Source organism: Cygnus atratus, chromosome 3, assembly GCF_013377495.2.
Source record: "Cygnus atratus isolate AKBS03 ecotype Queensland, Australia chromosome 3, CAtr_DNAZoo_HiC_assembly, whole genome shotgun sequence".
NCBI lineage: Eukaryota > Metazoa > Chordata > Aves > Anseriformes > Anatidae > Cygnus > Cygnus atratus.
In genome coordinates this window covers 67,639,910-67,658,071 of record NC_066364.1, presented here as the reverse complement: position 1 = coordinate 67,658,071, position 18,162 = coordinate 67,639,910, and the positions used below count along the sequence as shown (strand labels likewise).

At 35.3% G+C, this 18,162-nt stretch overlaps 1 protein-coding gene across 1 annotated transcript in view; it reads right to left on the bottom strand.

The window, feature by feature from the left end:
* The window catches only part of SYNE1 (spectrin repeat containing nuclear envelope protein 1), a 292,806-nt gene that overhangs the window by 229,257 nt on the left and 45,387 nt on the right, over positions 1-18,162 (bottom strand). Inside the window, exons 3-9 of the mRNA XM_050710059.1 lie at positions 9,682-9,777; positions 7,888-7,971; positions 5,267-5,287; positions 4,918-5,010; positions 3,625-3,803; positions 1,752-1,948; positions 1,476-1,585 (exon numbers count right to left, since the gene is read on the bottom strand). Coding sequence (XP_050566016.1) covers positions 1,476-1,585; positions 1,752-1,948; positions 3,625-3,803; positions 4,918-5,010; positions 5,267-5,287; positions 7,888-7,971; positions 9,682-9,777 — 780 coding nt within the window. The remainder of the gene's footprint in view (positions 1-1,475; positions 1,586-1,751; positions 1,949-3,624; positions 3,804-4,917; positions 5,011-5,266; positions 5,288-7,887; positions 7,972-9,681; positions 9,778-18,162) is intronic.

Here is an 18,162-nt window from a genome sequence, read left to right as displayed (position 1 = left end):
TGACTGACTGCAGTGACTGCAGTTTGCTTCATTATATTTTCACTTCTGCAGTCTTCCAGCTTAATTTCTGAATGCTCATTTCAAATGTAAAAACTTCATCTGTTAGATTTTTGAATTTCTCCCAGTTAATACTAGAAAATTTTAGGTATCTAAATTTCCAAGATGGTTAGAGAAGTATATCTTTTAAAATGTCATAACCTATGGGGAAACAAAGAGCAGAGTGTTTTATGTCTTCAGGTTTGTAAAAGAGACGTATATATGGTTTTATAAGTGATTGTGTAAGTGATGCATGTGGTCTTTTCGTGTGAAGGAGAGCATTCATGAATATATACATCTCTTTTATAAACCTGAAGACATAAAAATACCAATCCTGTATATACCCAGAACAGAATCAGTGGACAAAAATTGTTGAAAAAAAAAAAAAAAAGAATTTTCAATTTAAATGGATTATATCATCACACGAATAACTCATATATGATACACTGTGCACTGAGAAAAAAAGTAGTACTCTCTCCTTTACATTTTTTTAATCAATTAATTTACCTGAGGTACATATTAGAATGACCATAGGTGCAGAATGGGTTAAAAACAAACAAACAAAAAAAATCACACTTAGGTGGATTGTGTAGCCAAGAAAAGCAGTTACCCATATATTAAATAAGCGTTATATTAAAGAATTTGGAATAAGAAACAGAAAGGCCCACTGTATTAAAAAAAAAATGCTGTCCATAAGGTATGCAAAGAAACACAGACAAAAAGTGCTCTTTCTCTCTTGCTGGGGCTGAGCAGATTGTCGCAGCAGTGTTTCCTTTCATTTGCCATGAAGGAAGTAAATGATCCGGATTAGGAAGTGAGTCATAATCGCTTGGCATCACTGAGTACAGATATTCTAGTGCAAAACCAATGCACTACAGCACTCACAATACAAACAAGAAAAAAAAAAAGACTGAAAGTGATTCCTTAAAGCAAATAGTCTAGTCTAACTTCACAGTGCAATATAAAGAAGTCTGTGTCAAAATTATAACTGCCTCCCAAATCTAAAAGTCCGAAGACTAAGCAATCTCTTGGACTATTCTTGTTCCTATCCAGAAATCCAGTGTGGTAGAAAAAGAATTCATGCTCTGCCTCATGTAACAAACTGTTGCAATCTTATTGGTGTTATGCTTGAAAAACTCTCAGAGAATTTTGGGATCCATTCATTTGTTAACATTTACCAAAACTGTTTCTGTTCTTCTTGGCTCCTACTGTTGAAAGGAAAATCTCCGCAGAACTGCCACACTCTTTTCTTCATCTACTAGTAAATATTTACAACACAGGTTCTTTTATTCTCAGTTAATCTTTCTTACTTTTCTTACTCTGCTTGCTTTCATTTGAACTGTTAATCAAAAGAAAATATAATAAGCTAAAAAATGTATTTATAACACCCCCACCCCCTAAGATAAACTGATTTGTATAGGTATGAAAGAGAAACTTACATCATTCTCCTGCACATCAGTCATGGTATGATGAAGATCAGGGTAGTACTTCAAAAACTGGGCTACGTATGTCATGATAGACTTTTCATCTGGCTTGTCAACATTCACATCTAGATATGAGTACAGAACATAGTAAATTAAACTATATCTGAATGGCACAACATGATACTTAAATATCTAAACACTATTCTACTTCTCCTAAACACCATCTAATCAGCATGTTTGATTTAACTCATACAAATAGTCCAAACTTTTTTTAAGCAATGAATTAGGTACCTTCTGGATCAAGGAGCCTTGGAATTCCTAGTTCTGTTTCTGCGAGTGTGAAGGCTTCTTCCAGGTTTTCCCTATTTGATCTTCCCTTTACTTTGTCCATGTCCACTAAATCTGGACGGATAGCATGAATAACGGAATGAAATGCAACACCACTCCTCCAACTTTGTCCAAAGTCTTTGATTTCAATTCCAACTTGCCTAAGAAATATGAAGGAAAAAATAGTGGATCTCAGCATCAAGACTAGAGGAAATACGGGAGGAGACAGGATGCTCCAACCAGTGGCTACTCATAATTAGACCTAAACCACCTGCTGTTCCTACAGTGCTAGTCAGGTTGACTACAGCTCCTTCTGTACACTGCATAAATTCATTTCTGCATATGAAGATCCTAGAGGATATAGTTATATACATACTGCATTTGTCACCAGCAAGCTCAGTAGCGGCCATAAGCCCATGGTATTTTGAACAATTAAAGTGCGCCGAGGTTCTTGTATATGATGAAGAAGTGCAAAGATATAATGAGAAAGTAATCAGAATTGAATACCACTTCTGACTGCTGCTTTTAAAAGTAATTCTGAAGGGTACGGTGGTCCACAAACTGCAGGACTTTTTTGTTTGTTTGTTTTTTAAATTAGTTTGAGCACGCAAACTTCCTTTGAAGACACACCTGGACAGGAAGGTAGTTTTGTCATTGGGAAGGTCACAGGAACAGTAACTCCGGATGAAGGCTTCATTCACAGGTTATTGTAATCATTGAAAGACTCCTACAGCCTTTGATGAGCCCTTGAAAAGCTCCTGCAGTTTAAATGAGGGCTTGGCAAAGTGTATTATCCTTCTTTTAGATTTCTTACAACACATTTCACCTACTCTTCCTCACTGTATTGAAAATCGGATTTATGAAACTCTCTGTTTATATCTTGCTTGTTTACATGTCTGGAAGTTGCACCTGACAGCTTTCACTAGCCTGTCTCTTCCTAACAACAATTCAATAGGAATAGTGCAGTACAATCTGATTAGGCATTTTTAGTTACTGTATTCTACCTATTTATTGAAGAACTGGAGAAAGTCTTTCTCTTTATATTTCTTTTCTCTGAGGCGTTGTTCCATAATTTACTATTTCCATCTACATTATTACATGATTGATATCTTCAAACAGCAGTGATTACGTAAGTAAAAAAAAAAAATCCATTTTATTCTTTTATGCCTTTTATTTTTATTTTCTTAGAGTGAAAGCCACTAAATTAATATTGGTTCTTTGATTTAATGTATGCTTTTTCCATGCCTTTTAACAAGCACAGCAAACTTGGGATAATTGTACCAAATAGCAAAAATAACTGAAATAAATTTAGGCTTACTTGGCATAAACTTTGTTTAAGAAGAATGAAAATTCCAGACAATTTTTGCAGTAATACATCCTTTGCCTTAAAACTGTGGAAGGATGTTCTGTTTTTTCACCACTTCTCTTTTAACAGCAAGTGCCTGAATTTAGTGCAGAATTCACAGGCTCTGTCACTAAGGAATGCTGTCAGTGTGGGGCTTGCATTGTAACATCAAGTGTTTTGGCAGTAAGACTAATACATCATCATTCAGATATTTAATTCCCCTTTCAGTTCCTCATTCTGTCGAGACAATCCCATTCATTATTCAGAGACTATAAAATGTGATTGCTTGTAAAATTAATGCAAATTATTATTAATTACTTGCTTTTTGTAATGGTGGAACATTTAGCAGCGTCAATTATCAAAAATAATATGATCACAGGCTGGTGCTATATAAAAAGATAGCAAAAGGACAGTCCCTGACAGAGAGAGTTTAAATTCTGAAGAAAAATTTACACTTAAGATACAAAATCAATTCATCTGTAGGTTACTTACTTTGCTGCTGTGTACTGTATCCATTTTAGTAAAGCCTTCCTGGCACTTCCTTGGACCTTGGTTACCACCTTCCGTTTGCTTGGGGGACTTGCAGTTTCTGAACTGACAACACTTTCCACAGAAGAAGCACTGCTAGACAATGATTGCAGCTGTGGGAGGTTGCTGGTCAGCTCTTCAATCTGTGTGAAAAAAAATATTAATGGACTGTTTGTAGATAATCAGTTTAATTCTCACCAGTCTCTTAAATGGACTAACAAAACAAATCTGAGCAGAAGCTGTGATTAACATGCTGTAGATTGTTTAACTGTACTTTAAAGTAGCTTCAAAAATTCTAATGTATGTGCCAAGATGTCTTAATTTCTGAAGTACAGAAAATCTAGCAATCATTGACTTTCCTGACAAACAGTTACAACAATATGTAACTGTGTCAAGTTATCTAGTATGACAAATTATCATTCAAGTAGGAGACAATAGCTCATATTTAGCTTGAATTGAAATTATAAAACAATCCACTAATTTCGGAGGCCACTCATTCAATTAAAGAATGGAAATGACCTTGATGATCATCTGGATAGTTCTTAATTTACCTTTGTACTGTTTTGGTGTAAATATAATTGCATCTCTGCTTAGAAATACCTTGTGATGAAATAGTGAAAGTACTGAAACAAAGTGCATTAGTATTGCTTGCTGAGGATGTATGACAGTTATTTGCATCATGCTTTTCATCAAATGAAAATCAGTAAATTTTCTCTTTTAAGAACATTAATTTGACAACAATTTGGCCTTAACATGAAATAGTTATATCTGGAGGACACTGCAAGATTGGTCTCCACCTACATCATTTAAAGCTAAATATTGTCCTTACAAGTATTTGCATCTCCCAGTGAAATCAGCAAGTTTACATATGTTATGTATGCATAATTACTGTCTGACATCCTGTACAATGGAATTAGTCATACAGCACAATCACATCCAGGGCTGGTAAGGGTGCTTGTATGAAGAATCCATGATTCTGTACTTTTCTTTTGTTGTTCTTTTGCACTCTTCAGAGAGAGTGGAAGAATATGTTCTAGTGATAAAGGAAAGCCATTCGAGGTCCATTCCAAAGACAGGTATCTTATTTTAACCAGTGTGAAGCACCCCTATAGTAAACTGTTCCTTTATTCAGGATCAGATCCTTAGCTAATTATAAACTTAGATGTAGTGAGGTACTGGAAACACAGCAGTTCATATGAAATGATGACCTGGACCATTACTTGAGCAAGCTACACTGAAGTATAAAAAATGTTGTACCTGAAAATATAAAATTATGGTCCACACCAAGCCAAGCACAATAGAAGGTCTACCATCGGCAATATCAGTTGAGTTTATATTGACAAGCTTAATCTATTTAGGAAAGAAAATGTGTTATTACTACACAAAAGGAATGATAACAATTACAAAATAGATTTCAAATAGGTTTTATGCTTTTAACACAGTTTTGTAACCAAATAACAAGTTTGTTAATAAAAAATATAACTGAATGATACAATTTCGCTTTTTAAACAAGAATAGCTATAAAGAAAGATTTTTTGGGGGCTGCTGCATGCAGCAAAAAAGAATTAAAAAAAAAAAAAGAATTATGTAAAACCATTATACAAACCGGAGATCCTCTGTATATAGACTTGCATGAAAAACAAACGGAAAAAGATGATACAAAAATAAGTTTTAAGTGATTAATTATCAGGTAAATGCATTCATTTAATTTTATAATGTAAAAATAGCATTTTTTTTGGCTACATCTTACAGCACAATTAATAAGGAAAGCAAATTAAAGACTATGCATAACAGATTTTAAATTATGCAAGATGTATTTCTAATAGGTGTGGAATGGACTAAATAAAGTAAATTTAAGAGTTAAAGTTAAGAATTAAAGTTAAGAAACAGGAATAGGTTCTGTGAGTCTTAACTCCCAAATGTTAGTCTATAGTCTGAATAAGGTATCACCCTAAAATAACCTCATAAGAGAAAAGCCAGTCATGGAAGGGACAGAGTATGTATAAAGAAATTAATACATAGATAATGCTCAAGGAAATTGAATATATTATATAGTGTCAGAAAATAATGAAATATGCTAACCTTCATTCCCTCAGCAAAACTAAGATAGTCTGCCATTAATACTGGTATAAATAAGGGCAGCTAATGTGTTCATGCACTGCATACTTGTTCATGGAAAAACTTCAGAGAACGTCTGATGTTCTCTGATGTTCAGAGAACATCTGTCAAATGCCAATTGCATTTTGCAGTGTAAAAGGAGACTGTCTGGATTGTGAAAATAGGAAGTTGATTATATGTGTAATAAACATTACTTATGGTGGTAGGAGACCCCCAGCACTCTCAAAGGCACCACAGACGGCCGTTTATACATCTCCCTTCATTCACCTGTGAATAAAACCTAGGGACTGCACTCAGATGCTGAAGAGGCATTTCTTGTGCCCACAGCATCCCCATCTCCTCTGGGAGGAAAAGGATGACAGACTGGATAGATGCATTCTTTAGTCTGGATTCAGCCTGCAGACACACCAATATACCTTACACACTGCTTATTTCCATTTCCTTCTAGAAGGAAATCTGGCATACTAATACACAGTGAATACAAAAATAACTGAAAGACCAGACAAAAATGCTCAGATCGGCAAGCAAAACCATGGTGTCCCATTCCTGGTGATCTATCTTGATACTTAGCAGAATTAATTATCTTGCTGCACTGCTACATCATACAAAGTTTGGGTCACCCGCTACATTTTGACATGTAGACTAGGAAAGCACTTTTTTTTTTTTTTTTAATTACTGTTATTATTATTATTCACCCCAGTCTTGTCTATGATTCAGGAAGCTCTCACTATACTCAAGCCTCCACACTGAGGCTGCATTCTGATATGGTTTGTATTAACAAACTCTATTACATTAACTAGCAGAGCCATGAGTCAAAACAGAATTGTGCTTTGCGAACATATTTGTCTTTGCTATAGTGATATATATTTTTCACCAGAAAAAAATTCTGTTATGATAAATTTCATTCTACTGGAATCTGCTAAGATAGCTTACCACATAACAGAAAAATAATTAAGTCACAATGCCATGGGGTTAAAGAAACTGAAAGAATGCCAAAGTCCAAAAACTCTTGATGTATTGCACTATGAAGAAATAAAATTCATTGGGGGTTACATGTGCATTGAAAAATAAAAAATAAAAATAAACTGAAATACGGACATTAAACGAAGAAAGTAAATGTAATTCTAATTAAAAAAAAGAAAAAAGATATGTCAGTGTAATACAGAGAGGAAAATGAAGAAAAAAGAAAAAAAAAAAAAGTAGATTGCTTGTATTTGATATTTGTACCTAGAATACATTAAGCTTTTAGGTTTTCATAGAATCATAGAATGGTTTGGATTGGAAGGGACCTCAAAGATCATCCAATTCCACAACCCTGCCAAGGGCAGGGATGCCTTCCACTAGACCAGGTTGCTCAAAGCCCCATCCAACCTGGCCTTGAACACTTCCAGGGATGGGGCATGTACAACTTCTCTGGGCAACCTGTGCCAGTGCCTCACCACCCTCATTGTGAAGAAAGTATTCCAAATATCTAATTTAAATCTACCCACTCTTAGTTTAAAACTGTTACCCTTTATCCTGTCACTACACTCCCTGACAAAGAGTCTCTCCCCAGCTTTCCTGTAGGCTCCCTTTAAGTACTGGAAGGCTGCTATAAGGTTTCCCCGGAGCCTTCTCTTCTCCAGGCTGAACAATCCCAACTCTTTATGTTAAATATCTAAATATGTTAAATTTCTAAAAAGGTTTGTTACATTTCTAAAGTGGCTGCAGTACTGACTACCAGAATAAATCCATGGATTAACCTGAAGTCCTGCCAAGCTAATAACCACACTGTTCTCATGTGTATACTTTCAGGGAGTAGAGTTTTACATGTACGATGTAGTCAAGTCCATAAATCTGTTCTTTTAAATATAAATGAACGCTGCTACTGAACTGAACTAAAGATCATTCTCAACTTTGCTGAGAACAGCAACGGAAAAGTAAGGAAGAGACAAAGAGTGCAGAAAATGAAGGAGATCATCCAAGGTGATTCTAACTTAACAAACAAACAAAAACCAACCAAACAACAACAACAGCAACAAAACACAACTTTACCCTATAGGTTTCTACATACTAATGTTGAATTTTGACATTTTTACTTTACAGCAACTTTTGGGCTGCCAAACCTACCCGTCTTCCTTCTAGAAACTTAAGAGCTGTGCCAATGTTTGCAACCCAGTGAATTCTCTTCAGCTGACGTCCCTGCTCACATGGCTTAAAAAGAACAGTGTAAACTCTAGTTAGATGTATGCCACTTTGCTGAAAAAAATTAAGTTCAAGATCATTATGAACACATATGTACAGGCCATAGCCTGATTTACCTGAACAACATTGCTTGAAACATTCAAGTTGCATTTTTAAATAAAACCATCAGAGAGGACTGACAGATATAGGGGACATAAATACCAAAGTTACATGATCAAATAATTATAGATGTCTTAATAACTCCAGGATTAAAACTGTGGACTTCAGCCTACAGACCTCATCAAAACAGCAAATTATTTTTGTTATGTAAAATAAAATAATTATGTTTATTAACATATATTTGAGAGAAGGTAACGTTCAGTAAATAATTTTGCCTGAGAAGTCAAGGTTGTTGTTAGTTTTAAAATTCAGTCTGCAGTAAAGACATTTTATGCAGAGGTTAATTTTTTATTTTATTTTTATCAATTCCCCTTAATACACTGATGATTTAAAAAAAAATCACAAATCCTTACTGGACAATAATTTTGCTGAACTTCAGACTTTGTATTTCAGACTTTGAACTTCAGAATTTGTATTCATGAAGTTAGAAATTACTTTAACAAAATTTTGCTGTAGGTTCTGAAATTTATTTTGAAGTTACTACAGAATACAGTATTCCACTATACATGGCTTTTAAATTAACCAGACATTATTCTGGTTCTGTAATTTCTGTTGTTTTCACTAGTAAATATAGGCAGGATACAATCCAGTGAATGTGAATATAACCGGTAACTTCATTAAAATTCTTTTTCTGTTTCACTACCTCTGTTTTGCCACAAGAGGGAGACTCCACATGAACAGAAACATAAATCGGTACACTTCAACAGAGAAAAAACACATTTGAAGGAGCAGCTTTCTTTCTATCTTACATTACAATCACTTGCAATCTGAGTTACTACTAATTTTGTGCATCATCTGCAATCAAAACAGAAGTGACATATGAAAATGGAACAAAAGAATGTCACTTGGAAATCGCCTGACTGTGGGGCAATAGGTAACCTCTGAACCTAGATCAAGGCAGATGGAAGACTTACTCTATTATCAGATGCTGCCACTTGATATGTGAGCTGGTTTGGAAAACGTGAGAAGTCTTGGCCTGCAAATGTTTCATTTCTCTTCCCATCACACACACAACGCTAACCTGGTTCCCAAGATTTACACAGCCTATTTGCTATGTAAATCTTGTAGCCTCCTTATATAACTTGGCTGTGAGAAAGCCATTTGGCATCAGTCAAGGTTCTTTACAGTAGCTGAGCCTCTGTCAGGGTAAATGAATATTAGACCCCATGATACATGAGGGGCTCACATTTTCTCAGAGTGAAAGTCATGAACTAGTCAAGAAAAGACTGTCGTCATTTTTTCAAGACATAGAATTGGCCTGAGTTTTAGACCTTTTGTGTGTCATAACAGTAACACCAAGGTGAATTGTAAAGACTAATATAAATGAGCTATTTTTATGAACTAGTAAGACAAAAATAAAAGAAAATGCATAAAATCAAGAATGTCACTCTTTAATCATCTTGTTTTGCTTTGTAACCAGATAGGCAACTCTGTGAGTAAACTTATTTTGCTATATAGCAATCAATATTTTTTCTTTATACAACTATAGAAAAAAAGTAGATAATATCCTAGAGAAGTAGTGTAACTATCTTCTACATTCAGAAGGAAGGAATTTCTTACCAGTTTCTGCCCTGAAAGAACCTCCAAAAGGGCAATCAGCATTACCCCATCTTTGATATCTTCAAACAGATCATTGACCAGCATGGGAGGATTGCGCTGAAAAGTGAGAAGACCAGATATTATAAAGGCTCAGGAGAATTACATTCTATCTCCATTCAATGCTGTTAACACTGTCATTTTCCACTTAAGAAAAATTGCTTAACATTTGCCTTTACATTTGCCAGTAGAATAATGAAAACACTGAAAAATATGTAAACAGATGGTGTTTCAAGAATCTTTAACAAGGCAACAACATTGTATCCTACTTTCTTCAGTACAGGCCAGTTTGTGGACTCTGACTAGCATCTGGTCTTTAATCGTAGAATTATAGAAGGGCTTGAGTTGGAAGGGACCTTAAAGATCATGTAACTCCAAACCCTCCTACCCCATAGGTAGGGATGTCACCCACTAGATCAGGTTGGACAAGGTCCCATCCAGCGTGGCCTTGAACACCTCCAGGGATGGAACATCCACAACATCTTTGGTCAACCTGTTCCAGTGCCTCACTACCCTTACAGTGAAGAATTTCCTCCTAATGTCTAAACTAAATCTATCCTCTTTTAGTTTAAGATCATTCCCCCTTGTCCTATCATTATCTACCTGAGTAAAGTGTCATTCTCCACCTTTTTTCTAAGGCCCCTTTAAGTATGGGGTCTCCCCAGAGCCTTCTCTTTTTCAGGCTGAACATCCCCAGCTCTCAGCCTTTCTTCAAAGGAGAGCTGCTCCAGCCCTCTGAGCAACTTCGTGGCCCTCCTCTGGACCTGTTCCAACAGATCAATATTCTTCTTGTGCTGGGGGCCCCAAAACTGGACACAGCACTCCAAATGGGTCCTCACAAGGGCAGAGCAGAGGGGAACAATCACCTCCCTCGACCTGCTGGCCAATCCTCTGTTGATGGAGCCCAGGATGCAGTTGGCTTTCTGGGCTGCAAGTGCACACTGCTGGCTCATGACAAGCCTTTTGTCCACCAGAACCCCCTATTCCTCCTCCTCAGGACTGCTCTCAATGAGTTCTTTTCCCAGTCTGTACTCCTGTCTGGGATTGCCCCAACCCAGGTGCAGCAATTTGCACTTGGACTTTAACCTCATGTGGTTCACATGGGCCTACTTCTCCAGCCTGTCCAGGTTCCTTTGAATGGTCCCTTTAATGATCACAAAGTATCTCTTAGAAACAGTAAATTTAAAGTGAAACTTTGCCCTGCTGAACTAAATGAAAGAAGTACCTTCTAGCTTCCATGAGGTTATCAGAATTCATATATCTGCAAATTTACATAATGAAAATAGTCATATCTGATAATTGACTGAAAAGATGATTAAACTACAAAATTCTTGAAATTAACTTGTATTAAAAAATTTATGTATGGGGTACTTCCAAAAAATAAAAATAAAAATAAAATCTTATACAAAAACTTGATCTATTATTTTTGTTCTGTAGAAACATACATTTGAAAAGATGAACCTAAGAAAGGAAACACTGCTCTTGAAAACATAAAAAATACTATAGCAAATCAGGAGAAAGCAAAAATCTGTACTTCCCAAAATCAAAACGCCCCACATTCATCATTCAGTTTGGATGAACTAATATTTCACTGAGACATAATTTTGGCATAAAATGGAAAAAATAACTCCTTTGCTGAAAGTAGACCTCATCTGAGATTTTACATGCTCTGATAGCCCAATAATAAAAGAGTTTATTTTCTCTTGTATATAAAACACAGCAGTATTACAACTCACTACAAAAGTAAATGTAATCATTATTCTTTTTGCTTCCTTAGCAATGCAGTACATAATGGATAATGTTCTTCCTTAATATAGCGACAAAGAAATCAATGGGGCAACCAGGTTACTGGAGATTAATTTGTCACAGTCTTGCATTACAGGCAGTTGACATAAATACAATTAATTTTCCTCACCTTCTGCGTTATCGTTTCCTGTTTGGAGTCTGAAGCAGCTTTGGCTTTATCAGTGTTACTGCATGATATAACAGTGAAGAACTACGTACTAAAACAATTCAGCAACAAAGACAAGCAGCTGCCATCCTAATCCAACAGGAGCTAAAAGTTTGAAAAGATTCACTGCATAAATGCCCCGGTAGTGAGGTTTGTCACTTGAAGCTCAGTATACAGTAAGGAAGAGAGGGAACTTCTTACAGAGGATGATTTAGGATACATTTAGATTGAAGGGTGAGATTTACGGTGCCCCATACACCTGGTGCCCATAACATATCTGTCAGATGATCTGCTGAGAGCACCACAGCTCCCTTCCATGCTGAATGTTTTGGTATCCATACTCTCAATTCAGGGTACACTCCAGAATTTGCCTTATCCCAACACGAAGTCAAAAGTCATCTGGCATTCATACGCAAAACAAGTCTGGGAGGTACTTCTGGTTCCCATAGTGCATACACTGTAAACACATCCTCTGATCATCCATGTGAATCTCTTGCTCTGAACCACCCTTCACTGGTCATTCCTCACTGACAGTAGTTAGAAAAACCAAATTTGTAACTTAGGCATAGTTCTAAGGTAAAGCAGTGAAAGTATCACTGGAGGCATCACTGAAGCAAACTAGCACCTCAAGTATTCTACTTTTGACATGAATCAAATATTAGTCTGGGGAAAACAAGGGGAAGTATGACAAAGCATTAAAAATGATGAGAAGAGAAAAAGAAACCGTCAAATGATTTACATCAGTCTGTAATGTTGACTTCTCTGAAACATGAAAATCATAAAAGTTAGCCACAAATCAGTAGACTGAAATCTACTTTTTGTTGCTGCAAGGTTTTTATAGTTGCCATCACTGCCAGAGTTTAGCAACACACACCATGTAATATAATACTAATTAAATAATGAACGAAAGGCAGGTAGAACAGCCATGTCACCTGGTCTTCTATATGAGATTCCTTTTATATGGAAAATTACTTATACGTATTGCCAAAAAGCTTTTGCAAAATACAATTTAAAATATATTTCACTATCCTGAAGATGTTAACACCTCGTTACAAGGAGATAAGACCCTTACTGTATTTCATAAACTTTTTTTTTTTTTTTTTAGTAATTTGTGCACATAGCATAGAATTTACCATGAGCTACCCTATTATTATGACTCCAGTTTCTCTCAGAAGTATGGAATGAGGCATCTTTTTAATGGCATAGATAGAAGAATAGATTCCTGTTTAACATAAGTATTCCACGTAAGCCAATCTTATTTCCCATGCCAATACAAATACGTAAGGTATACAGTAGCTGATATTAAGTTCATAAACATTTATCTATTTACATCAACAGATTTGAACAGTGCTGCTCAAGCTACAGAATATTTTACAGAGACAGATCCTCTAGTGAAATTAACACTGAGTCTTCTGTTGAAATGAATAGAGACTTAGTCCTTCGCTGTATGTATAATGGCAAATGAAATAAAATGAGAAATTAAAGATGTATATTGCTTACTTATTATCCTCCAGAGAAGAAAGCTTTGTTTCTTTGTTTTAGAACTGTATTCAGATAAAATCTGTTGAATACTTTTTTATTCTAGACACTCAACAGGCCTTAGCAACTATTCATCTAGTAGCCACGGTGCATTGCCAAAATGCTAACTGCGAATCAGCAAAAGCAGGAAGTGAAAGCTAACTTAAAATTTTGTAATCTTGAAAATACAAAATGTAGTCCAGATTTTGTCTTTGTTCTTGTAACTGTATAGCTTCAGCAATATGATTGGCTGTAAACTATGTTTAAACTATGTTTTGAATGTTGGAAAAATTCAATATATATTTTGAATGATGGAAAGTCTGTACAAAATAGTTTAATGAAACCATTTTTAAACCAGGAAAAAAAAAAAAAAAAGAACATCAAAAAAGCACACAAAGTAACTTCTAAAATTCTGTAATATTAAGGGGAAGTTGTCATTTTTAAGCTTCTTCGACAAAATTATTTGGGGATACTCAGAATATACTTTGATGAGCAAGCATACATTAAACCTACAACTTGTTAGGTCTCCACTAAAATTTCATATGCCTTAGTACTTTATGTTGGTTTTCCATAAGCTTCTCCAGGAAAGCAAAACAGCAAAATGATACTAATGATATTCTATATACTTTATCACATGTACACTTTCAACACATTTATTGCAATATATGCAATCACAGGTGTTAGTTTATAGTGATATTGACATTTAGGAACAGTCACATCACAAGGAGAGAAGCATACTCAGTACAACTAATTTCATGTGCTCTGTAGGAGGAATAAGAATTAATGTGAAATGAATTTTAAAGGTTAATGAACCATTTTTCCCAGCATTAAAGTTTTATTTAAATATCTGTATTTAGAATTGATCACTAATGGTAACTGATGAGGAAATGCTTTGCTTAGACTTGTTGCTCTTCCAAGCTGATCTCCTTTGCTGCAGTGTTCAGGAAATATTATGAATGATTTAAAGAACATCAGTACATACAAAGAGCATTTGACTGACAAGCCTCACAAAAAGAGATATATGATAATCCTACAATGTCTAGACATTCCTCCTCTGACACAGTAAACTAAGTTTTGTAAAATCCAAACCTGAAATATGGAACCAACGGATATTCAGATAATGATATATATGATATAATATATATAATATATATATATAACATATATGATATATATATGATATAATTGATATATCAAAGGGATGATGGAATGGTTTGGGTAGGAAGGGACCTCAAGGATCATCTACTTCCAAGCCCCCTCCCATGAGCAGGGACACCTCCCACTAGATCAGGTTCCTCAAAACCCCATCCAACATGGCCTTGAACACCTCCAGGGATGAGGCATCCACAGCTTCTCTAGGCAACCTGTTCTAGTATCTCACCACTTGTACTGTGAAGAATTTCTTCCTTTTATCTAATCTAAATCTACCCTTTTTTGGTTTAAAATCATTATGCCTTGTCCTGTCAGTACACGCCCTGATAAAGAATCTCCCTTGCTAAGCTTCACTGTTCTGTTCCAACATCATTTCATTCATTTCATTTCTCATTTGTATTGTTGCTACAGGAATATTTTCCTCACACCCTGTACTTAACATTTCTAATAAGTACATCACACTGTACAAAGAACAGTTATCAGAAGCATTATGAAAGCTACCTTTACAATGTTAATTTTCAAACAATATTACAAAAACTACTCAAAAAAAAATGCAGGAAAACCCATCCATATGTACAAACAGGAAAAAATCTGTTTAACTACTGAATTTGTCTTGGCAGGGAAGTACATGTGAGTACAGGAAGGAGAATGTTAAATTCCAGTCACTCTGTAGTAGCTGGTCCACCCCTCTGCCCCAGCTCAACTCATAAGTACTTAAGCACATCATTTTTCATGTTTCTTGCCATTAATGACTATTTTTATGACTAAAGTCTGAGGGATCAGGCCCTAGGTTTTACATGACTAATTTTTTCACACAAATTTATTTAGCATTCCTTATTGTTTTAATATTAGAGTTACATGCAATACTAGTGAATACATGCGGTGACTGTTGGAGCAAAAAACTTCCAGTCAGATTTTCCTCATCATGAAGACGAGATGGACTTAGCTTAAAGTTTTTCTTGTGTCAGTCACTAAGACAATTAGCAGCCTTTGTTTTCCCATTTGAAAAAGACAGAGAATTACTTAGTTTACTCATAAAAATGACGTGGCTCTTGTGTGAAGACCAAGTTACATTTGAAGCACAAATTAGCACAGCTTACAGCCTTGCGTGGGAGATTTACAAATGTTCCTATATCCATTTTTTTTTCTTCCTTTCTTTGTTCTATAAAACATATAGAGCTTTCGCAATTTGTAAAGCCTTAATGTAAGGTTTAATATCCAGATTTAATTCAGCACTATGAGAGAGTTGTATTTGCATAATGTACAAATATTTATCCATTCTTAGTTTTATTTTGATTTGATATTCATTACTTGCTTTTGTTTCTTGATATGTGCACCTTTTTAATGGAAATACAAAACAAATACTTTTTTTTTTTCAGTTGTTTGCTCTATTCGGTGAGTTTACAATACTTTCATGAGCACAAATACTGAAGTTACGCCTATACAAGATGTTATTTGATTGGGTTAAACCAATTTACTGTCTGTGTTCAAAAGTTTTGAAACTGCTGTTTTCCAGCACTTTCACTGAAAATGGCAAAGGCAATAAAAGGCATATACCTCTGCTGTTTTTCAAAGAAGAGTGTTTTGCTTTTTCTTCTTTACTCATCTAATCTGCTACCAAAAAAAAAATAAAAATCAGGATAAGTATTGAAATGAAATTAGAGTTAGAGTAATTGCTGTTCAGAATGGATGCAATTGAGTATTTTTTGTTGTTGTTGTTTGTTTGTATTAAATGTTTGGTGTAATAGTGCCCTCTATTTAAAACTTTTCCTTTGGAAATATTCCTCAAAATATACTGAGAAGCAAACAAATTATTTCTATGGATTTGACGGTTGAGACTGAGAGGAGGAGGGAGGTCTAGTTTTGGGAGCTTAAATGAACTGTATGAAATAGTAACATGCAGCTAGAAAACATGAGTGTTGTAGTCCTGTTACATATGTATATCTCAATTGTCATTACGCCTGCAGGGATGCTCGAGTATTAAAAATGACAGCCAGAGGACAGATAGATCATGTTTATCTGGCAGCTTTGGCCTTAACTTCTGGAACTGGGGAGCAGAGATGATTTCAGGTTGCTGAGTCAGAATCACGGAACAGGTTCAAACAGCTTGAACTCGCTAAGGGACACATATAGCCTAGTGCTAAAAGCTGCCCCAAAATGAAGCTGTATTATACTACCTGTCTGAATACTAAAGTATATAAATAAACAAATAAAATATCAATCAGGCTTTGGATCAACACTTCCAGGAGTGACTGTATTTCAGAATTAGGGTGCACATCTCTCAGAAGGGAAACAAGATGATTTAGAATAAATTGAGTTACTAAATAAATAAATACCATTAGACATCTTGTTTTTAGCCTCAGAATTTTCATACACTAACAACCATACAAATAATATTTTATTCTTAGTATTATCAGTCAAAACTATCTATCAGTATCTAAAAACGATGAACTTTTAATCCTTTAGTTTCAATAAAACAGCTGCTAATTCATATAGATGGCAAGTTACGAGAAGTCCTGAAAGTGTGTACAGTACAAAAATGTATACAGTACAAACACTTTGGGTAAAGTAGTAGGTCTACAGTAGCCAAAAGTAATCACAAGCCCTATTCTCCACCAAAGCCTGCAACATTATTTATTTCAGGCAACTGTGTTATTCTCACAGGTAAAAGAAACATGGCAAACAGTGAAAGCTTTGGAACAAAGCTGTTGAAAGCACAGTTTCCTTGTGATCTCAAGTCTTCCTAGCCTTTACGTCTCCTGACAGAAAACATTGTTGATGGGGCAGTTAAAAGACTGGTATGCGTTTTCTAACTCGTGTGTGTTTGAGAGTCATATGGACATAAATTAGGGTGATCTGCAAGGGTGACATCTCCTTTTCTTCAGACCAGGAAGAATTTTTCTGTCTCTTGACAGTTTGTCATGCACTGTTGTTTTTCAGCAATCAGTGCAAGGCCAGCATTTCATGATAGTCCTCATTAGGTAATGATTTTTGTGGTGCTCCACATTTTACTGTGTTCAAACACGAGAGCAGACAATTCTGTCTAAAAGTGGGTCTACTTCCAGGATTTTTTCCTAACACATTTCAAGGGCCTCCAGACAATGGAGATGTTACAGCCTTCACTTTCATTTTAAATAATAAAAATTGCAATGACCTTCTATAAGAATCAATAACCTAAATATTGAATTTCTAGGTTACAATATGGAACATGAGTGCAAGGGAATCCTGTGTGTTTCACAGACCCATTTGTACTTTCTACAGCTGTAAGGAATGCAGGAAACATATTTCCACACTTTCCAAAAACATGACCAACAAAGACTTAAAAGTTTATACTTCAAAAATATAAACATTTGAAAGGCATTGGTCACTGTTCCTCTTTTGAGTATAACCTCTGTAATGTAAAAACAGTGCTTCTCCTGTAACAGCATAATAGCATAAATGAGAAGCAAAACAAAGTAAATCATTTATAAATCTAGCTTAGGCAGTGAGGCAAACTTGCTGACAGTTATCAATGAAAATATGACAGAAACAACTTTCCTGTTAAAGGGTGAATTAGCACAGACTAAATACTACATGGTAGCTAAGGTTGTTAAATGTAAGGGTTGTGGCTGGTTTATTGCTTTGTTTGAATGTGAGTATTTGATCCACCTTTACAGTATCACAGACTTTAAAGAAATACACATACAGATAAAAAAAGTCAAAAGGTCTATCTGAGGCCTCACTGCCCAATCAGTTTGGTATAGTAAATGTTGATTTTACAACAGTCAGTCCAGAACAAAATACCTTATTTGAGCTGCCACCATGATTTTGTCTCCTCCCAAGGA